Here is a 23,583-nt window from a genome sequence, read left to right on the forward strand (position 1 = left end):
GCCTCCATGCACTGCAGATGATGCACCCCTCCATGAACCCCGGTGTGTGTGCATGCATGCGTTGCATATGTACGTGATGTGTCTGGTGCATGTATTGTGCGCGACTGTGCGTGCGTGCTGTGTACCTGACCTGGGTGCATGCGTTGTGTTAACTTACACTGTGCGTGTTGTACGTGGGTGCATGCACTGCTGTTTATATAGAAGATAAAAGATCTGTGTTTATTCATCCAAGCTTGTTCAAGTGGTTAGCCTCCGTGGTCTCCAACTCTGAGATCTTTGGTTGGAATCCAATCCCCGACAAGTAGGACCTACAAGATAGAGAGGACGTGGCGGTGACCATGCATCACTAGTTGACAGTTTGACTGGTCAACTAGACAAAATACAGAGGTCTACGATGGTGCAGTGACCGTATAATCACCACAAGTCATATTCAATGACCGTATTGAGCATATTTTAAAGTACAATGACCGTATAATCACCACAAATCATATTCAATGACCGTATTGAGCGTATTTTAAAGTACAGTGACCGTACTGTGCTTTGACCTCAACTTCAATGACCACCGGTGTATTTATCTCTTTTCACTTCGTGCGAACCGTTTTGCTACAACGTCATATAGGAGCCTCCCTGTTTGCGGACGTTTAGGCAGTCGAATTTGCATGATCCGGTCGTAGATGCTCAAATGGCCTGTTTTTTTTTGGTGACATTTTAAATGCCCTTTTTTTAGAATTAAATGGCCCGTTTAAATGGGCAAGGAACCCATGGACCGGTAAAGGCTGGCAGAAAGCTCAGCCCGGCCCGCTGTGTGGCCCGGCTGGAATGGAGCACTACGCCAAAAGTTGAAGTCGGATTTCTCAAATCTCAAAAAGAAAAAAGAAAGGGAGCCGGAGACTTCGCAGCGAAGGGCACATTCCTCCCCTCTGCAGGCTGCAGTCACCACGCACAGCGGCGGCGCTGGCCGGAGATGGAGCCGACCGGCCGGAGTACCAAGAGGATGAGACCCGCGCCGCCCCACACCCACGAATCTACGCCAGGTCCAGCGGAAACGACGGATCCGGCCGCGGGGAGAACCCAACACCCGCCGCCGGGAGCTGGGGGTGATGGCGGCGAGGGACCGCCGGACCGCATCAGCGATCTTCCCGACGCGGTCCTCGGCGAGATAATCTTCCTCCTGCCCACCATGGAGGGCGCCCGCACCCAAGCCCTCGCGTCCCGGTGGCGCCACCTCTGGCGCACCGCCCCCCTCAACCTCGACTGCCGCGGCATCCCCGGCAACCTCCCCGGCGCCATACTCTCCGCCCACGGGGGCCCCGTCCACCGCCTCTGCCTCCCGTCGCTCCTCCTCCAGTACAGAGCCGATGTGGCAGGCACCTGGCTCCGGTCCCCCTCCCTGGACACGCTCCAGGAGCTCGAGTTCTACCTAGAGCTACCAATAACATACAGATTTTCGTTCTCAAGGTTACAGCTGCTGCAACCACCGCCGGCGTCCATCTTCAGGTTCTCGTCCACTCTCCGCGTCGCCACCATCAGCCAGTGCCATCTCCCGGACAATACCGTGGAGACGCTTCAGTTTCCCCTGCTCAACAAGCTTGCGCTCGTGGAGGTCAAAATCTCGGAGGGCTCGCTGCAGAGCATCATCACCTCCGGCTGCCCTGCCCTGGAGAGCTTGTTGCTCAGGACTAGTTTTGACATCCGTGGTCTCAGGATCAACTCCCCTATCCTTAAAAGTATAGGCGTTCATTCTAGGTTTGTAGAACTCATCATTCAGGATGCCCCTTCACTTGAAAGATTGCTCTGTCTGAGAATGGATATGAGAATGCGAGTGTCAGTACTCTCCGCACCTAGACTGGCGACCTTGGGTTACATTTCTCAGGATTCACAGGACTCCAAAATCATGTTTGGCTCCACGGTTATTCAGGTAGCTATGCCATGTCCTTTATACTTCTTGCTACATTTTGTTGTGCCGAAATCTTACATGTCATCTGTACTTATCTCTTAATATTGTGTTCCATGCATGATGAAGAGATTGTGCGTTGTTAGCCTGACAATGGTGGTGCCTACTATCAAGATCTTAGCTGTGCATATGAATTTTAATCTGGATATGGTTATTGAGTTGATGAAATGCTTTGTATGCTTGGAGAAGTTGTATATGAAGGTAATGGTTTGCATTGATACTCTGTGAAGTGGTAGTGTTTGCTGTCCAGATGCCCTTTTGATCTACTTGGAGTTCTGAAGTTTGTGATTTCTCCTGTCTATTCAGATTCAGACAGATTCACCAGCAGGAACAAATTTCTGGCGTCATAAACACCGGAATTTTCTCACATCTCAGGACATTCGTTTGAAGACCTTAGTGCTGGGACATTACCGAGGCATCCAGGCACAAGTTAACTTTGTCACATTCTTTATACTGAATGCGAAACTGCTAGAGTCCATCCGACTTGAGGTTGATTCCAGGGATTACAATGACAGATTTTTCGCAGAACAGTGTAGGATGCTTCAGATGGAGAACAGGATTTCTAGAGGTGCTCAGCTCTGTGTTACAACAGGTTCTCACAATGATGTTTCGAGCACCGTTGACCTCAATGATTTGGATTTGGCTGATCCGTTCGCATGTAGATGTTGAGAGTGGGCCTGGCTCCTGGTTGAGTTATTCTTGCGTATCTCATTCTGTGTTTTTGCCCAAGCATGGTTAGTTTTCTCATACCTGTAGTCTTTCTAACCTTGTGTTATCCCTTAACTTTATGTTATTTAAATACTAAAAGAAAACAGGACCAAACGACGATGGCCAGAGTCAGCTATATTATGAAGATGTCATCTGGGGGTGCTCATTTTGATTGTCCACTGGCACACCTCCCAAACGGTTCCATTTGCAGTGAAGATTGTACAGTGTCTTCTCAATGTCGCTAGCTCTGAGTTTGTATAAAGGAAAATTTCTGTTGTTCTCTCCACTGTTCAACTAGGGTGTTTTGAACCATGTTATTTGACTGACAAGGTAAATTTTATAAAGGCATGTACAATGTTGAAAACCTGGGTTTGGTAATTCTGGAGTTGGTTATTCTTACATATCTCATTTCTCATGTTTGTGCTGTTGCTAAGCTTGCACTATCCCAAAACAACATGATGTTAAAACCGGCTACTTGTGAAGCCATCAGCCATGCCTGGTGGCAGCAGCTATATTCACAGGCTACTTTTGACAATGAAGATATTTTTACAGAACAACATATATAGGATGCTTCAGATAGAGAAGAGTGTTTCTAGAGGTGCTCAGCTTTGTTTCACCACAGATTGTCACCATGATGTTTCGAGTATCATTGATCTCAGTGATTTGGATTTTCGTGATGCCTTCTCGTGTAGATGATGAAAGCCGGTCTGGCCCTTGGTGAAGTTATTCTTGCATATCTCACTCAGTTTTGGTCCAAACTTAGCCAATCTTTCTAACCTTGTGTTGTCCCTGAACTTTGTGTTATTTAAACACTAAAAGAGATCAGGACCAAACAACAATGGCTGGAGTCAGCTATTTTTGTTCCTGGTGGTGCTTATCTTGACTGTCTGCTGGTACACTCGCCCAAATGATCCCATTCGCAGTGAAGATTGTACAGTGTCTTCTCAATGTCTATTGGGAAGCACCGAGGTGTTACTGAATTGTACCCAGACTGTATCCATCTGAGTTTGCATAGAGGAAAACTTGTGTTGCTCTTTCCACCATCTGGGTTCCGCTGCTAAAGCTGGGAGGGAGTGTTGTGGCAATTAATTATCAATCGCTCACAACTTCATATTCCATAACCAGGGTGTTTTGAACCATGTTTTTTTAACTGGGTTTGGTAATTGTGGAGATGGTTATTCTTTTGCCCAAAGTAACTTGTTTAGATCTCGTGTCTGTAGTGTTGCTAAGTTTGTACTATCACAAAACAACAGTGTGATGTTTAAAACAGGCTAGTACTTGTGAAGCAATCAGCCCTGCCTGGTGATGTCAGTTATATTCAGATTGCGGCGCTCATTTTTATTTTCCAATTTGAGCATCGTTCAAGTTACTTTAGAAGCTAAACTCCATGGTTTGACTCTATCAAATATTAAACTATACTATTACTTGTCATTTCCGGTTCTTACTGCAGAAAGTTTACACAAGCAAGTAGATTTTCCATTTTCTGAACAGAGACATGCTACCGAGATTGTAGCATCATGAAACTAATCACCTGAGCGGCACAGGGGAAATATTTTCTAGTACCTGAATGTACTTTAAATTGGTTATTTTGGGAGAAGACAAAACTCCAGGGGCTTCCGCCGTGGAATGTGTTGGAAATGTTCAGGCATATAACTACTGAAGCTGAATATTCTGTTTTAAAGGTGCTCTGCCTGCCTTTTTTTCTTTCTTTCTTTACCATCGAACACTCGTATTCCATTAGGACACGGCTAAATCGCTGGTCGTAGCACGGGTTAGGCATCAGTCGGGCAGTCAGCGAACCAGATAGCATGATCACCATCGACTAAACCTGCACCCAACTCAGCCGGAAACAAGCGCTGCTGGCTGGCTTGTTACAGTCTCTGAATACATTGACAACACCCGGCTCAGTAAAAGGAGTAGGTAGCTTGAACTTGAGATCGCAGGATAGAACACCCAGTGGCTCGCGAATCGCAATAGACGTCGTTCCAAACGGGGCCTAAACGCGTTGCGATACATGGGCCGTTAAAACTGGCAAGGAACAACGGGTGGGTGGACTATTAAAATGTCGGCGAATTTTCTATAAAAAATAAATAAATTAAAATGTCGGCGAAGAACTCAGCCCGGCCGGCCCGTCGTGTGGTCTCGTACTCGTAGTAGCAGATGAAGTCCCGGCCCTGCACTACAAAAAGTAAAGCTGAAGCCGGAGACTACGCAGCGAACGGCGCTAGCTGACCATGGAGCCGGCCGCCGGAAAAAGCCGCATCAGCGATCTCCCTGACGTCATCCTCGGTGAGATCATCTGCCTCCTTCCCACCAAGGACGGCGCCCGCACCCAAGCGCTCGTGTCTCGGTGGCGCCATCTATGGCGCACCGCCCCTCTTAACCTCGACTTCCGTGGCCTCCCCGCCAATCACGGTGGCGTCCTCCCCGGCATCATCCTCGCCGCCCACGAGGGACTAGTTCACCGTCTCTGCCTCCCGGCGCGCTACCTCTCGGACCACGCCGCTGCCATGGAAGCCTGGATCCAGTCCCCTGCCCTGGATAAGCTCCAGGAGCTCGACTTCTACCTACTAGAGCTATCAGTAACAGCGACAGCTCTGCAACCGCCACCGGCGTCCATCTTCCGCTTATCATCCACTCTCCGTGCCGCCACCTTCAGCCGCTGCCATCTCAGACCGTACGGTCCAGACGCTCCTATTTCCCCAGCTCAAGAAGCTTGCGCTTGTGGCGCTCGTAATCTCTGAGGCCTCGCTGTGCCGCATTATCAACATCTGCTGCCCTCGCCTTGAGTGCTTGCTGCTCAGAACCGGTTTTGACGTCTATGGTGTCAGGATCAACACCCCTACCCTTAAAAGTATAGGCGTTTCTGCAATCTCTGTAGAACTCACCATTGAAGATGCCCCTTCACTGGAAAGGGTGCTCTTCTTGAAAAAAGTGAGTCAGCATATGAGAATGCGAGTGTCAGTAGTCTCCGCGCCCAGACTAGAGACCTTGGGTTACATTTCTCACGATTCATGGGACTCCAGAATTATGTTTGGCTCCACTGTTATTCAGGTAGCTATATATGTCCTTCGTACTCCTTGCTATTATTTGTATGTATGTGCATAAAGGTCGCGTGTCATTTTTACTTATCATTGTCATAATATTGTGTTCCATGCTTGATGAAGGGATTGTGCATTGTTAGCCTGACAACAGTGGTGCGGACTATCAAGATCTTAGCTATCCATATACATATCGATTTTAATTTGGATATGGTTATTGACTTGTTGAGATGCTTTCCATGCTTGGAGAAGTTGTACATAAAAGTGATGGTATGCATTCATAGTCTAGTAGTGTGTCAGTGTTTGCTTTCCAGTTGTTCTTGTGATATTCATGGAGTTCTGAAGTGGTTTATTTTTCCCTGTCTATTCAGATTCAGACAAATTTATGAGCAGGAACAAATTTGTGGCACTCCAAACACAAGAATTTCCTCACGTCACATGACATTCGTTTGAAGACGATAGTGTTGGGATATTATCAAGGCATCCAGGCACAAGTTAACTTTGTCACATTCTTTGTACTGAATGCGAGATTTCTAGAGTCCATCTGACTTGAGGTTGAATCCACAGATTACAGTCGGGTATTTGTCTCAAAACAACATAGCAAGCTTCAGATGGAGAAGAGGGTTTTCAGAGGTGCTCGGCTTTGTTTTACAACAGACAGTCACTATGATGTTTCGACTATCGTTGATCTCAATGATTTGGAATTGGCGGATCCCTTTGCTTCTAGATGCTGAAAGTGGGTCTGGCTCCGGGTGGAGTTATTCTTGCATATCTCATTATGTGTTTTTGTCCAAACTTGGCTAGTTTTCTCACATCTGTACTCTTTCTAACCTTGTGTTATCCCGAAGCTTTATGTTATTTATTATAAACACAAACAAATCAGGACCAAACAACAAACTTGTGGTGCAGATTGTACAGTATCTTCTGAATGTCTATATTGGGAAGCACTGAGCTTTTACTGAAATTTCAAAGATTATATCCATCTGGGTTCTGCTGCTGGAGCTGGGACTGTTGAGGTGATTAATTATCAACGAAACTGCTGGACGGACAACACTAGCTGGCCGAACCCCACACGATGCAGGAATGAACGGTGTTGTCTGCTTTTGCTCTAACGCATCAACGGCTTGATGTGTAGTGTCGTCCGCTGATCGTCCAAATTTGTCCTCTGTATAGCAGCGCTCAATTATCAATAGCTCACAACTTCATACTCCCTCCGTCCCAAAATTCTTGTCTTAGATTCGTCTAGATATGGATGTAGTACTAAAACATGACTTGATACATATGTATTTTTTTTTCGAAACGGAGGCAAAAGATTTGCCTCATCTATTAAAGTAGAGGAGAATAGAGTTTTGTAGAGTTACACAAGGCCGGAGTACGGCATGACAATTACTCGCGCGATACAATTTTCCCTAATTGTTTAGCCCCTGCAGTAACCCATAGGTTGGCCTCATCTATAATAAGCTTGAGAAGGATTGGCGGTGGCGTCTCTTTGTGGCGGAAGACTCTAGCGTTTCTTTCGTTCCAAATTGTCCAGGATACGAGCATGGTAAGGGAGGCCATGGCTCGACGATCCGGAATGCTCGAATTGATGCGCTTGTCCCACCAAGAGAGGAGGGAATCCTCAAGGTGCCAGTCAGAAGGGTCCAGATGCGCAAGCCCATACTTGTCAATGAGCATCCGCCAAAGCCTCAAGGTGAAGCGGCATTTGGCGAATAGGTGGACGCCCGACTCCTGCACCTGCTTACAGAGCGGGCAAAGACCGCAATTGTCCCAGCCACGTCGCTCTAGCCTGTCGGCGGTCCAAATCCGATCTTGTAGGCCAGCCAAGAGAAGAATTTGACCTTTGGGGGCGCCCACATTTTCCAGACCATGGAGTCCATGGGGGAAAGCGTCAAACCCAGAAATTGTGCCTTGTATGCAGTGGACGCCGAATATGAGCCGTCCGAAGAGTGCTTCCAAATGATGTCATCCTCAGAGTGGATGTCGAGGTGTATGTCATGGATGAGCAGCCAGAGGGTGAAAAATTCCTGCACATCTGGCCAGTGATGGTAATGTCTCATCTGATCGTAAGCATCCAAGCATTCTCTGTAATAGCCTCTCGCACCTTCCAGTTCTTTCTCCTCGAGGCCTCAAAGACGAGAGGTGCAATGTCCTTCGGCTTGCGGCCAAGCAGCCAGGGGGAGTCCCAAAAAGGCGTTTTGGCCCCATTGCCCACGATGATGGAAGTGGAGGCGTAGAAAAAATCACGGTCCTCCTCGGTGCAAGGGTTGCCCAGGCCAACCCAGAGCTTGGAGGGCTCTTTCCATTCAAACCAAAGCCATTTGAGCCTCAAAGCACGAGAAAATTTGTCGGTGCTAAGAACACCCAAACCCCCATAGCTGGTGGGGCGGCAGACCATGTCCCAGTTGACTTTACATTTGGCACCGGTGGTCTTGTCAGAGCCGGACCAAAGAAAAGCTCGCTCAATCTTGTTGAGGTTGTCAAGGGAACCCTGAGGGACAATGAGTGGTGTGATGGAGTACACAGCCTGAGAGGTGATGACAGATCGAACAAGGGTCGTGCGCCCAATGGTGGTGATGTTCTGCCCATCCCAGGTGACCAATTTTCCAGCCGCCTTGTCCTGGAGGTATTGGAAGTCAACTTTCTTCAGTCTCCAAACCGAGATCGGGAGGCCCAAGTATTTGATAGGGGAAAACGCCCTGGTCGCCGGGATGCTGCTGAGAATGCTCACAAGATCCAGGTTGGCGCATCGAATGGGAATGAGAGAGCTTTTGTGGAAGTTGGTGCAAAGGCCCATGACGTCTCCAAAGCCTTTTAAGATGGTTGCAAGGTTGTCAATATCACTCTTAATTGGCGCCATGAACACGGCGGCGTCATCCACATAGAGGGAGGTTCTGACCATTGTACCTCGGCCACGAATCTTATGAATGATTCCCTTGCGTGTAGCCAAGTCGAGGATTTTGTGCAACGGGTCAATTGTGAGCACGAAGAGCAGAGGCAAGATGAGGTCTCCTTGGCGAAAACCACGTCCATGCCTGATGGGGGGGCCAGGCAGGCCGTTGAGGAGGAAGCGCGAGGACGAGGATGAAAGCAATGCCGCAATCCAATTTCTGAATTTGTCAGGGAACCCCATGCGTTGCATGAGATCCAAGACATACTCCCATCGGACTGAGTCAAAAGCCTTTTTGATGTCCAGCTTGAATAATAGAGCTGGAGTCTTGCACTTGTGCAGCCGACGAGTGAAGTTGCGAAGATACATGAAATTATCATGAATGCTTCTCTTCTTGATAAATGCACTCTGCACATTGGAAACCAGAGCATCCATGAGTGGCGCTAGGCGCATGGACAACACCTTGGCGATGATTTTGGCAACGGCGTGGATAAGACTGATAGGCCTATAGTCGGAGATCCCCTCAGCGCCGTCCTTCTTGGGCAATAAGACCACATTGGCAGAGTTTAGCCATTGCAGGTTGTCCGTGCGCAGGGAGTCAAAGCAGTGGATGACTCGCATGAAGTCCACCTTGATGAGGTCCCAACATTTCTTGAAGAAAATGCCGGTGAAGCCGTCTGGGCCGAGAGCTTTGTCGTTGGGCATTTCTTTGATAGCAGCCCAGACCTCCTCCTCAGTGATGGCAACGCCAAGAGCGTGGAGGTTGTGATGTTGGATGTCGAGCTCATCCCAGTTAAAGTCTACGTTACTATTGGCTCCAATCCGCCCCATGACCTCAGAGAAGTGGTCGTGTATGATCTTCTCCTTCTGCCCATGCTCAGTCACCCAACCGTGAGCCTGTTTGATGCGGTGAATATGGTTTTTTCTTCTCCTGGCATTGACACGGCGATGGAAATTTTTTGTGTTCGCATCCCCTTCTTTGAGGTTGGCCACCCTCGCACACTGGCTCTTCCTAGCTCTCTGAAGGACCGCCAGGCTAATGATTCGTCGTTTAAGTCTAGCCCGAAGGTCGGACTCGGCGGGGGAGAGGAGACGCGTCTCTTGAGCAATGTCCAACCGAAGGATGACCAACAGAACCGCATGGAGTTGGACGTTGGCCTTCGAGAACATTTTTCTACTCCATTCCGAAAGGCGGAGGGCGGTTTTTCTGAGCTTATGATGAAGGACTTGATAGGGCTCCGAGTGGGGCATGTGCTCGTTCCAGGCCGTTTGGATCACCTCAGCGAACCCAGGCAAGGAGACCCAAATGTTTTCAAATTTGAAGGAGCGTGGACGTCTGGGTCCTTTGTCATCTGCCAGGAGCAGCGGACAGTGGTCCGACAAGGAGGATGAAAGCGCGTGGAGAACGTGGGTGTTGTGTGTGGTGTCCCACTCTGCATTGCAGAAGAAGGAGTCTAGCTTGCACAGGGTTGGATTGGATCGCTCGTTACTCCAGGTGAAGCGCCTGTTCTGAAGATGGATTTAAGATAAGAATTTTGGGACGGAGGGAGTATTTGACCCACTAGGGCGTTTTGAACCTGGTGAAGTTCAAGGCTGGCCCCGAAGGCTCCGACAGTAGTCTTATAATATAGTGTGAGATAACATATCCTAACTCCTAAGCATCACCTAGAAACATAGAAAGTGCTGTATGACAGTCCTGAATGACAGTTCAGAGGACAATGAAGCCATATCATTTTGCAGTACGGGATATGTATTATACTCTAATGATTTTACAGGACATAACTTTGCATTGATTGTTTCTAGTCTAGAGAGCAAACCAACCAAGAGAGAGATTCAATTTCCATACATATACTAGTCTGCACACTTGGGGTTGACCTTTTCAGGCCGGTACTTCCAGTACGTTGACATGTTGGCGATGAACTCTTTTCAGCTAACTGACGTCATTGTACAGGACAAGTAGTAAGAGATCAGAAGGGGTCAGAATCCACAAAGTGGTTTTAAGGTGAAAAACAAAAACATATAAAACTATCAGAAACCACAAAGTACTCCCTCCGTTCCTCAATATAAGGTGTATTATTTTTCCAAAAAGTCAAACTTCTCTAAGTTTGACCAAGTTTATAGACAAAAATATCAATATCTAGAATACCAAATCATTATCACTAGATTCATCATGGATTATATTTTCACATTTTATATATTTAGTATTATAAATCTTTATATGTTTTGTTGTAAAGTTGGTCAAATATAGACAACAGTTGACTTTTTGAAAAACTAATACACCTTATATTTAGGAACGGAGGGAGTATAAGGTAAAACATAAAAAAGAAGAAAAATGCACTTTTGTACAATATTAGACAACGAGATTGTGTTTTCTGAATAAAGAGGGATCAACGTATAGCTTTGCAATCAAGATGTGTTAGCTTTGCTAAGCTTGCACTATCCCCCAAAGAAAAACATGATGTTAAAACCGGCTACTTGTGAAGCCATCAGCCATGCCTGGTGGCAGCAGCTATATTCACAGGCCACTCAATGAAGGATTTTTCGCAGAGCAGCATAGCTTCAGATGGAGAAGAGGGTCAGCTTTGTTTCACAGCAGATTGTCACCATGATGTTTCGAGTATAATTGTTCTCAGTGATTTGGATTTTTGCAATCCATTTACATGTAGATGATGAAGTTGGTCTGGCCCTTGGTGGAGTTATTCTTGCATATCTCACTCTGTTTTGGTCCAAACTTAGCTAGTCTTTCTAACCTTGTGCTGTCCCTGAGCTTTGTGTTATTCAAACAGTAAATGAAATCAGGATCAAACAACAATGGCTGGAGTCACCTATATTTTGTGGGGGTGCTCATTTTGATTGTCCACTGGAATACACCTCAAATTATTCCATTCAGAGTGAAGATTGTACACTGTCTATTGGGAAGCACTAAGGTATCACTGAATTTACCCAGATTGTATCCGGCTGAATTTGTATAGAGGAAAACTTGTCTTGATCTTTCCACCATCTGGGTTCCGCTGCTAAAGCTGGGAGTGTTGCGGTAATTAATTATTAATCGCAAACGACTAAAGATTTGATGACTAGGGTGTTTTGAACTGTGTTTTTTTAACTGGGTTATTCTTAACTGTCTCGTTTCGTATTTTTTCCCCAAAGTAACTTGATTAGGTCTCGTGTCTGTACTGTTGCTAAGTTTGTACCATCATAAGCAATAGTGTGATGTTTAAAACAGGCTACTTGTGAAGCCATCAGCCATGCCTGGTAATGTCAGTTATATTCAGACTGCGGGGCTCATTTTGATTTTCCAGCTGAACGTCGTGCAAATTACTTTAGCAGCTAAACTCCATGGATCGACTCTTATCAAATCTTACACTACATACTTCTCATTTCCAGTTCTGACTGCAGAAAGTTTACACAAGGAAAACTAGTTTTTCATTTTCTGAATAGAGACATGCTACCGAGATTGTGTCATCATGAAACTAATCACCTGAGCGGCACAGGGGAAATATTGTCTACTACCTGAATAGTACTTAAATTGGTTTGTTTGGGAGAAGACAACCTCTTGGGGTTTCCGCTGTGGAATCTGTTGGAAATGTTCAGGCATATAACTACTCAAGCTGAATACATTGACTAAACCTGCACCCAACTCAGCCGACACATACGTGGCTTGTTACAGTCTCTGAATACAGTACATTGAAAACACTCGGCTCAGTAAAAAAGAGTACGTAGCTAGCTTCGAACACCAACACTGATCTTCACCGCATTTTGTGGAGCAGGCTCGGCAGCATTCTTTTCGGATTCAGGAACTCCTTCCGCTCATCACAGTGTCTCAGTCTCCGGATGGTAAACTGAAACTGAAAGTAACTTCTTTTTTTAGGGGTAAAGAACTGAAAGTAACTACGGAGAGACACGTCGTTCCAAACCGGGCCTAATGTGTCACGACACACGGGCCGTGAAAACTCAGCCCGGCCCGTCGTGTGGTCTCGTAGTAGCAGATGAAGTCGCGGCCCTACCCTACAAAAATAAAGTTGAAGCTCGAGGCCACGCAGCGAACGGCACGTCCCTCCCTCTCTGCGGCGGCGCTGACCATGAACATGGAGCCGGCCGCCAGAAAAAGGACAAGAACCACCGTCCGGAGCTGTGGAAGACGAAAAAGTATTGCTGATCGCATCAGCGATCTCCCTGACGCCATCCTCGGCGAGATCATCACCCTCCTTCCCACCAAGGAGGGCGCCCGCACACAAGCCCTCGGATCTCGATGGCGCCATCTATGGCGCACCGCCCCTCTTAACCTCGACCTCCGTGGCCTCCTCGCAAATCACAATGGTGTCCTCCTCGGCATCATCCTTGCCGCCCACGAGGGACCAGTTCACCGTCTCTGCCTCCCGGCGTGCTACCTCTCAGACCAAGCCGCTGCCATGGAAGCCTGGATCCAATCCCCGGCCCTGGACAAGCTCCAGGAGCTCGACTTCTACCTACTAGAGCTACCAACAGTATGGATGCGTATGCAACCGCCACCGGCGTCCATCTTCCGCTTCTCGTCAACTCTCCATGTCGCCACCTTCAGCCGCTGCCATCTCATAGACCGTACGGTCCAAACGCTCCTATTTCCCCAGCTCAAGAAGCTTGCGCTTGTGGCGCTCATAATCTCTTAGGCTTCGTTGTGCCGCATTATCAACACTTGCTGCCCTGTCCTTGAGTGCTTGTTGCTCAGGACTAGTTTTTACATACTTGGTCTCAGGATCAATTCCCCAATGCTTAAAAGTATAGGCATGTATTCAAGCCTTGTTGAACTCATCATCGAGGATGCTCCTTCACTTGAAAGGTTACTCTGCTTGAAAATGCATATGAAAACGACAGTGTCAGTAGTCTCCGCGCCCAGACTGGAGACCTTGGGTTATATATATTTCCCACCATGCATGGGGCTCCAAAATCATGTTTGGCTCCACAGTTATCGAGGTAGCTATGCCCGTTGTACTTCTTGCTAGATTTTGGTGTCCAGAAAGGTTACGTGTTGTCTGTACTGATTTATGTCTTAATATTGTGTTCCATGTTTGATAAAGGGATTGCGCGTTGATAGCCTGACAACAGTGGTGCGTACTGTCAAGATCTTAGCCATCCATATGAATGTTAATCTGGATATGGTTATTAGCTTGATGAGGTGCTTTCCATGCTTGGAGAAGTTATATATGAAGGTGATGGTTTGCATTGACAGTCTATGAGTGTGTTAGTGTTTGCTTTCCAGTTGCTCTTTCGATGTACTTGGAGTTCTGAAGTAGTTTTTTTTCCTGTCTATTCAGATTCACAAAAGTTCACCAAAGGGAACAAATTGCTGGCGTCGTAAACACCGGAATTTTCTTACATCTCATGACATCCGTTTGAAGACCATAGTGCTGGGATATTATCAAGGCACCCAGGCACAAGTTAGCTTTGTTACATTCTTTGTACTGAATGCGAAATCGCTTGAGTCCATTCAACTTGAGGTTGATTCCAGGCATTACAGCCGCGGATTTGTCTCAGGACAACGTGAGATGCTTCAGATAAAGAAGAGGGCTTCTAGAGGTGCCCGGCTTAGTTTCACCACAGATAGTCACCATGATGTGTCAAGTATCGTCGATCTCAATGATTTGGATTTGGCCAACCCCTTTGCTTGTAGAAGTTGAAAGTGGGTCTGGCCCCTGGTGGAGTTATTCTTGCATATCCCTTTTTGTATTTTTGTCCACTTGGCTAGTTTTCTCGCATCTGTACTCTTTGTAACCTTGCGTTATCTCGAAACATTATGTTATTTTATAAACACAAATGAATCAAGAGCGAACAACAAACTTGCAGTGCAGAATGTACAGTGTCTTCTCAGAGTTTGTATTGGGAAGCACCTAGTTTTTACTGAATTTTCCAAGATTGTATCCATCTGGATGTGGGTTCTGCTGCTGAAGCTGGGACTGTTGAGGTGATTAATTATTAATAGCTCACGACTTCATATTTGACCCACTAGGGCGTTTTGAACCATGAGTTTGATCTACAAGGTAAATTTTATAAAGGCATGTACAATGTGCAAGGTATCGAGCATGTTCAGATGTTTGGGTCTGACCACGGATGTCGAAACAACATGATTTGGTGGAGCCATCAGTCATATGGCTGGTGGCTGGTGGCAGCAATGATCAGATTGTGGAGCCCATTTTGATTTTCCTGTGGAGCACCGTTCAGTTTAGGCAATAATCTCCTTGACTGCACAAACTTTATGCAAGGAGCAAACCAGGTTTTCCTTTTTCTGAATGAAGGCATGCTAGAGGTCCGAGATTGTATTCTGAAACTGATCACCAGAGCGGCATAGTGAAAAAATTGTTTAAAGATATATTAAAACTGAATCTCTAGGAAATGTTCATGTACTATATAACAATAGAAGCTGAAGAGTCTGCTCTTGTGACCTCTCCACCAAGAAAAGGACGGCGTGCTCTGGCCACCACAGATTTCGCTTGGGTTTCGCACCTGTTCATAATGCAGCCGAGGCCGCGGTAGAAGTTGCCATATCAGATGTGCAGACTGGTCTTCTCAGTTCCATTGTTTCTGTTTTTGAAGGGACAAGAAAAGTTTCAGATTTTCTGTGTCGCTATCGGTAAGTCGTGTGGCTTACGGAGGTTTGGTTTTTGAACGCTGTCACATGGGTATCGACCGTGATGCATTTGAAGTTGAAGGCTGGTCCCCCGAAGGCTCCGGCAGTAGTATCGAGCGCAACTGTTCCTTCAAAGCTAAGCTGAATGGATACGACAGCCATCAGATAAGTCTTGAGCTTGCTCTATCTCGGTGAAGGCGACTTGGGCGGTGTTGGCGTGTTGCCTCGCCCTGGTGAATAAATTCTAGTGTCGAAACTCATCTTACATTCTGGGACGGAGGGAGTAGTCACTTAGCTTTTAATGGTGTCGTGTAATCTTTCACTGGATGGATATGTTTACTTTGACTAGACATTGCTTAATTTTGTTGCCGGCACCGAGTATTGTTAAGCTCGATATATCCCTGTTTCCGTCGGTAGTAGTAGAAGACTGTTTTTAGGTGCGTCAAACGGTCAAAGCATCAGTAATTGGTTCCAAACAAAGGTGTCAAATTTATCAGCTGCTAAGACGTAGTAATACTAACACGCATCGTTAATCCAAAAGATTAACATCAAAGGAATACTTGTTCAATCAAAATGGATATGCAAATTGTCCATGCTAAGAACGGCGCCGGAGACTCACCTACAGCATCGCACAAGCCAACTGCACCACCATGTAATTATTGTTGAGGCAGGCACCAATCGAGCACATGCAAATGCAGGCTTCGAGAGTCTCCCCATGGACCATGGCCATCCATGATTTGCACGAGTGCCACTGTATGCGGTAACTAAATCAACTCATAATGTAGTGTGAGATAATATTGTTGGATAATGAGCAACTATCTCTCCTGAGGGCCAAAGGCCATTACATATACATGTGTGTCGAAGTGCAGAAAACCCCTTATACAACGGGGATATATCGAAAAGGGACTATACACATCTAACACCCCCCTCAAATTCATGGTGGATCAACAACACTGAGTTTGGAGAGGAAAAAGGTATGTTGCGCTTGAGTCTGTGCCTTCGTGAAGAAGTCAGCCAACTGTAACTCCGGGGGCACATAGTGAAGGGCGAGAGTCTGATCCTACACAGCAGCACGCATAAAGTGGGCATCCACACCGATGTGCTTGGTGAGCTCATGCTTCACCGGGTCACGCGCAATACTGATGGCACCAGTACTGTCGGACAATAAGGGAGTCGAGGTAGTAGCCAACACACCAAAATCCTCAAGTAACCATCGCAACCAGATCACCTTAGCCGTCAACATAGCCATGGCTCGCAACTCAGCCTCTGTACTCGAGCGAGAAACTGCAGTCTGTTTTTTTGTCTTCCAGGCAATCAGAGAGCCACCAAGAAAGACATAGTAAGCAGACAGCGAGCGTCGATCAGAGGGATCACTAGCCCAGGTAGCAACAGAGTAAGCCTGGAGCTCAAGAGAACTGGAGCGAGGAAAGAAAAGGCGCTGAGAGATTGTGCCACGAAGATATCGTAGAACACGGAGGAGGTGACTATAGTGGACAGAGGTGAGGGCTGAAACAAACTGACTCAGGATGTGAATGGGATAGGAGATGTCAGGACGTGTAACAGCAAGATAGACAAGGCTACCGACGAGGTGACGATAGCGAGTGGGATTAGGAAGAGGGTCACCATCAGAGGCACAAAGCTGAACGTTGAGCTCCATAGGAGTCACAACAGTGCGGTCATCACTAAGAGCAACTCGAGCAAGAAGATCCTAAATGTATTTCTCTTGAGAGATGTAGAAGCCATCAGAGGTGGAGGAGATCTCAATCCCAAGAAAATAGCAAAGAGGACCAAGATCAGTCATAAGGAACTGCTCATGAAGGCGGGCCTTAACAAAGGCGATGTAATCAGTGTCGTCACCAGTGATGATCATGTCATCAACATAGAGAAGGAGAAGAGTCCGACCACGAGGAGATGTGTGACCAAACAGCGCGGGATCATGGTCACTGGGCAAGAAACCAGCCGCGGTCACCACAGATGCGAAGCGCTCAAACCAGGCGCGAGGGGCCTGTTTGAGACCATATAGAGAGCGGCGAAGTCTACAGACCATACCATCAGGAGCATAGTACCCCTGTGGTGGCTGCATATAAACCTCCTCACACAACTCGCCATTGAGAAAAGCGTTCTGAACATCAAGTTGAGAGATAGACCACTGACGAACAGAAGCCACAGCAAGAAGAGTGCGGACAGTGGTCATGTGGGCCACAGGAGCGAAAGTCTCATCATAATCGCGCCCCTGCTCCTGCTGAAATCCACGGGCCACAAGACGAGCTTTGTAGCGCTCAAGAGAACCATCGGAGCGAGTCTTAAGCTTGTAGACCCACTTGTAGGTGATGGTACAGACACCGGAAGGGAGGGGAACGAGATCCCATGTGCCAGAGCGCTCAAGGGTAGCAAGCTCCTCGGCCATCGCAAGCTGCCATTCAGGCTGAGTCATGGCAGTGCGATAGGAAGTGGGCTCAGTCAAAACAGAGAGACCCGTACCAATCATGGGAGTAGCGATCAGGCGGAGGGCGAGGCTGAGCATGGAGGTTATGAACCGGAGGGGGTGTGAGAGGAGGTGCACCTGAGGTGGAAGGCTCGTCAGAGGCAATATCCTCAGTACGAGAACGTCGAGTATAGTGGAGAGGAAATGGTGAGAGAGGGCGACGGACTGGAGAGGATGGGGGAGAGGTGGAGGAGGAGGAGGGAGAAGACGGGGTCGGAGGTGAATGAGAAGGAAGGAGAGGTGCCGGAGGAAGAGGTGACACATGAGGCACATAGCAGGGTGTATCGGGGAGAAGAAGGAAAGAAAGGTCGTCCACAGAGAAGCTCGAGGAAGAAGAACGTGGGTAGTAAGAGCGAGACTCGTCAAAAGTCACATCAAGCGAGATGCGCAAGCGATGACCCACTGGATCCCAACACAGCCCTTGTGCTCATCACTGTAGCCAAGGAAAACACACTGGACCGACTGAGCAGTCAGTTTGGTGCGTTCGCGGGGGGCAAGAAGAACATAGCAGACGCATCCAAACATACGAAGAGCTGAGTAGTCAGGAGAGCGACCGGTGAGACACTCCATAGGAATGCCACCCTGCAGAGCAGTCGATGGCTGAATGTTGATGAGATAGGTGGATGCGGAAACAACCTCAGCCCAAAAATGGGGTGGAAGGGAAGCATCAATCATTAGCGCACGAGCCGTCTCAAGCAAATGACGATGCTTCCACTCGGCAACACCATTCTGAGCATGAGCACCCGAACAGGAGAATTGGGGAAGAGTACCCTATTCCGCGAGAAAACCACGCAACAGCTAAGAGATATACTCTCCAGCGGAGTCAGCACGAAAAGTACGAATGGGCGTGGCAAACTGGGTGTGAACCATGGCAGCAAAGCGTTTGTATATAGGGAGAACCTCGCTACGAGATTTCATAAAGTAGAGCCAAGTGTAGCGAGAGAAATCATCAATAAACAAAACATAGTAGCGATGACCACCTTTCGAATCAAAGGGAGCAGGACCCCAGACATCAGAATGAACTAAGTCAAAAGGACGCTGAGATACAGACTCACTAGTGGGATAAGGTAACTGAGTCTGTTTGCCAAGTCTGCAGCCATTACAATGTAAGGAGACATCTCTAGATACAGACCCTAAGAGGCCCTGACGAACTAAGGAAGACAAGCGAGAGCCATAGATGTGACCGAGGCGATGATGCCACTGCTGGAAGGGCGCAGACGAAGAGGCGGCAAGAGCATGAGAGCTGGCATCAGTGGTGGCAGCGGAAGGAACACAAAGCCAGTCAACCTCCCAAAGGCCCTCTGACTCACGGCGCCGGGGGCCAGCACCAACCAAAGCCTTGGTGCGACGATCCTGAATGGAGCAAGAGTCGGTATCAAGAATGACACGACAACCAGAATCAGTAAGTTGGGCAGCGGAAAAAAGATTCATGGTAAGGTGAGGAACATGTGAAACACTCAGAACAGAAAAAGATGGAGTGGAAAGAATACCACGACTAGCAACAGGAAGAGATGTGCCATCGGCAGTAAGAACATTGACAGGCGAATCAAGAGGTCGGAGAGAAGACAACACGGAAGAATCAGAAGACATATGAAAAGAGGCTCCAGAATCCAGAACCCACGAAGATGTACCTGACTGTGTAGATGCCTGTGATGGTGAGGAGGAGGATGCAGTCACAACAGCAGCAGAGCCAGTCGACGAGGAGCCTGAGGAAGCAAGGAGATGCTTGAGGCGAACAATGTCCTAGTCAGTGAGTGACGGAGTCGAGGAAGACACAGGAGGCCCGCTGGAGGAGGAGCGCCTCTGGTCTCGCTTCTTTTGACGACAATCAGACTCTGGGTGACCTTGCCGGGAGCAGTAACCACAGACGGTGTCACAGCGCGACGTGCCCTTCTCAGCATAAGAAGGACGGCTCACCCCCCTAGAGGAGTAGGCAGGAGCGGCGGAGCAGTGATGCGAGCAGACGACACAGGAGCCCGGGTAGCCAATACTGACGGAACCAGAAGCAACCCAGCAGAGCGAAGGCGTGTCTCCTCAGCACGAAGCTCGGCAAGCACCTCCGAGATAGGGACACGACCACGAGCAAGCAAGTGAGCACGCCTGGGCTCAAACTCAGAGCGGAGACGAGATAAGAACTCATGAACCCTCTGAAACTCCAAGTCAGACCGCGTAGTCTGACAACAACGGCAAGTGCCACAAACAACTGTCCGCAGTGAGTCAAGCTGACGCCAGATGGCAGAGCACTGTGAATAGAACTCATCAACAGACGAGTCACCCTGCTGAAGAGCATGCTCCTGACGCACCACAGAGAGGTATAAAGCATCGCCGGAGGGCTGATAGCGCTGACAAAGATAGGACCACATCGCTGCAACAGTGCCAAGGGCCATGAACTCGGAAGCAAACTGAGGAAGGACACTGGCAGTGAGAACAGCAGCAGCTCGAGCATCATCATTGCACCACTGAGTGTAAGCAGACAAATCATCCCGGTAGACTGAGAGGGCATCAGAGTAAGAGGATACCTGCTGATCATAGGTATCAACTGCAGCATCATCAAGGGCCTTGGCTGCATCCCGACTAGCCTGAGAAGCATCAGGAGCAAGGACCGGTGGTACCGGCGGAACAGGAGCCACCGGAGCAACAGGTCAGGGCGGACATGGTACCTCGCCAGAGAGAACACTCCACAGAAGAAGTCCGCGCATGTGGATACGCATGAACCCCACAAACTCAGCATAGTTTGTGCCATCGAAGATCACCGAGCACCAAGCAACAACTACATAGCCAGACGAAGACATGCTGATTGTCTTTTTTTTTGAGTCAACGGAAACAGGAAAACCCACGCACTGGATCGAGGGGATCCAGCACGCTCATGCGAGATCGAGGGGATCAGGCACCTCGCGTGCTCGCTCGCGAGCTGGATCGAGGGGAGCATGCCCCTCAGGCGCTGGAACGAGCGCTCGCTCGCGAGCCTCCCGCACGTGCACGCGCGGGCCTCTCGCGGGCCTCCCGCACGCTCGCGCGGCCAGGCGAGCAGAGCCCAGAGGCCGGCGGCAACAGCTAGAGCAGGGCTCGGCGGGAGGGAGGGGAGCGGCCGGACTGGGCGGCGGCGGAGGCGCGAGGGAGCGGCCGAAACCCGGACGAGCTCGAGGGAAGCAGCCGGTGAGCGGGTGCCGGCGGGGTAGACGGGGAGAGCGGAGCGAAGAGGAGGTAGCTGGGTCATGGACGAGGCCGGCCGGGCGCGAGACAGCAGGGACCTGGCCAGGGCAGCCGGATCCGGGACAGGATAGGCCGGAATCGGGAGAAATCTAGCACGGAGTTGCAGCGTGCGGGGGAGAGGGGAACCTAACATCTGATACCATGTTGGATAATGAGCAACCATCTCCCCTGAGGGCCAAAGGCCATTACATATACATGTGTGTCAAAGTGCAGAAAACCCCTTATACAATGGGGATATACCGAAAAGGGACTATACACATCTAACAAATATATCCTCAGGATCACCTGGAAACATAGAAAGTGTTGTATGACAGTTCAGAGGACAATCAAGCCATATCATTTTGCAGTATGGATATGTATTATACTCTAATGATTTTACAGGACATGCATAACTTTGCATTGATTGTTTCTTGTCTAGAGAGCAAACCAACCAGGCTGCCAACCAATCAAAAGAGAGAGCTAGAAAGAATGTTGATTATTCAATTTCCATACATCTACTAGTCTGCACACTTGGGGTTGACCTTTTCAGCCTGGTACTTTCAGTAAGGATGTGTTTGGTTTGAGGGCTATCCTCCCAGGGACAGGGATAGCCCTTTTTTCGATGGCTGCCACCCGTTTGGATCTGAGACGAGGAGGGATAGGGTCAGCCAGATGCTAGGAATATTCCTCCGTACTTGCTGTAATGGATTATGTGAAGTCAAATACTTGCTGTACTTCTTCCGTAATGCTCAAATACTTGCTGAAATTAGTATCTACAAGTCCAAACACTTGCTGTACCTCTTTCTTCATGCTCAAGTACTTGCTGAAATTAGTATCTACAAGTCCCAACACTTGCTGAAAATATTCTTGCTGGAATTCTTCCTATATGCTCAAATACTTGCTGAAATTGTTTCTTTATGTCCAAATACTTACTGAAATTACTTTTATTGTTTCTACAAGGCTCATCCAGAGGACGAACAGTACCTTAACAAGACTATTATTCATTATAAGGAGATGATGAATATAGCTGGAGGGAGCATGGCTACAGGGCAATATGCAAAAGACTCAAGTGACCCTCTTGCTACAGAAGTGGTTAATCTTGAAGAAGAGACAACCAAGAAACCCACTGTGCCACATGAAGAGGTTGCACAATCAACCAATGCAGGTTCATCCGGTCCCAAACCAAAAAAGGCCAAACCAAATCCTTGTGCGGAAGACAGGTTGCATGCCACCATACTCGCATCCAGTGAAAGAATTGCTATTGCCATAGAGAAGAGTTCTAGCACCGAGAACAATGCCATAGATGGTCTTTGGGAGAGCATGAAAGTACTTCCTGGGTTCAGTTTGGATTACCTTGCTCATTACTATGAATATTTGGTTGACAATCCTCGTGTTGCTATGGCATTCAAGGTGTTGGAAGAGGATCAAAAGAAGGTTTGGGTTTCTAGGTATGTCAAGAATACCTTTCCTAAAGCGTAAGGACGGTGAGTGCATATGTGGTGAACTGGTGATTGACTTGTGCTTTTGATGCAACCAAAACAGTAACTATGGGTTGTATGGATTAGCTCTTTTGACAACCAAGACAGTAACTATGGGTTGTATAACTATTAAGTTCTACTAGTACTCTATGGAATGCTGAACTGTGAGTTCTATGCACTTGACTTATGTATGAAATGTTGAGCTATTATATGTGATGAAGTCTGAAATTTCTAGTACTGTTTTGTTTTGTTTGCTGTGAAAAAGTTAAGATTTTTTAAATTATGTTTATACATACTGTATTTCCTTTCTTCCATTAAAAGGTGCAAATTATGAGGGTAATCTTACCATTTCAAGTAAAAAAGGTTACCACAACCATTATCCTTCATTCATCCCTCGAACCAAACACTCTGATGGCTATCCTCAACCACGCTTCATCCTTTGAACCAAACAAAATATGGGATAACCTCACCCTTCCAACCAAACAGAAAAAAGGGCTATCCCTAGCCACCTGGTTGGGGATACCCACAACCACCCTAGCATGTCCCCTAAACCAAACACATCCTAAGGTGCCATGTTGGACAGGTGTTGGAGGCGAACTATTTTCAGCTGGCTGACTTCATGGTACAGGACAAGCAGTAAGAAATCAGGAGTCAGAATCCATAAAGTGGTTTTACGGTGAAAAACAAAAACATATAAAAATATCAGAAACCACAAAGTATAAGGTAAAACATAAAAATAAGAGAAATGCACTTTTGTACAATATTAGACAACGAGACTGTGTTTTTTGAATAAACAGGGATCAATGTATAACTTTGTCAATACCCCGCAAAAGAAAGTATAACTTTGCAATCAAGATGTGTTTACTTGAGGCGTTTATAGGATCTACAATGTGAAATGACCGGCCACAAGAATATTTTCTATATTCGGGGCATCTATGGGCATTTCTAACCGACGCCCCAAGAGCAACTCCAACGGGGAGACCCATTTCGTCCGGCGCCGTCCGTTTGGGTCGGCGCGGACACAAAAGGCGGTCCAACGCGCCGACTCAAACGGACGCACGTCCACTTTTCATCCGTGGGCGACCCATTCTCGGCCTATTTTTGAGCCGGATTTGTATCGGCGCGGACACATAACGGACGCGCGCACGCTCGCCCTCTTCTCCCCCGGGCCGCTGGTCTGTGTCACATTGCCCTCCCCCATCCAAGAGCAACCCTTGCCCCTCCTCCTTCGTCG

The 23,583-nt window shown here is 47.8% G+C and overlaps 1 protein-coding gene across 5 annotated transcripts; it reads left to right on the forward strand.

Moving 5' to 3' along the window:
- Positions 1–876: 876 nt before the first annotated feature.
- On the forward strand, positions 877–3,961 carry LOC123139772 (putative F-box protein At3g44060). 5 transcript variants are annotated; one of them, XR_006469641.1, is made up of 5 exons: positions 877–1,918; positions 2,024–2,155; positions 2,261–2,688; positions 2,763–2,992; positions 3,097–3,961. XR_006469641.1 is itself a non-coding variant. In XM_044559483.1 (3 exons), the coding sequence occupies exons 1-3, from the start codon at positions 965–967 to the stop codon at positions 2,621–2,623; spliced, it is 1,449 nt and encodes a 482-aa protein (XP_044415418.1). In that variant the 5' UTR covers positions 877–964; the 3' UTR covers positions 2,624–3,040. The 5 variants fall into 5 exon arrangements, 1 of the variants encoding a protein (XP_044415418.1); XR_006469639.1 differs by having other exon boundaries at positions 2,261–2,992; XR_006469640.1 differs by lacking the exon at positions 3,097–3,961 and having other exon boundaries at positions 2,763–3,040.
- The last annotated feature ends 19,622 nt before the right edge of the window (positions 3,962–23,583 follow it).

The sequence above is a fragment of the Triticum aestivum genome, chromosome 1B (genome assembly GCF_018294505.1).
Source record: "Triticum aestivum cultivar Chinese Spring chromosome 1B, IWGSC CS RefSeq v2.1, whole genome shotgun sequence".
Taxonomy (NCBI): Eukaryota; Viridiplantae; Streptophyta; class Magnoliopsida; order Poales; family Poaceae; genus Triticum; species Triticum aestivum.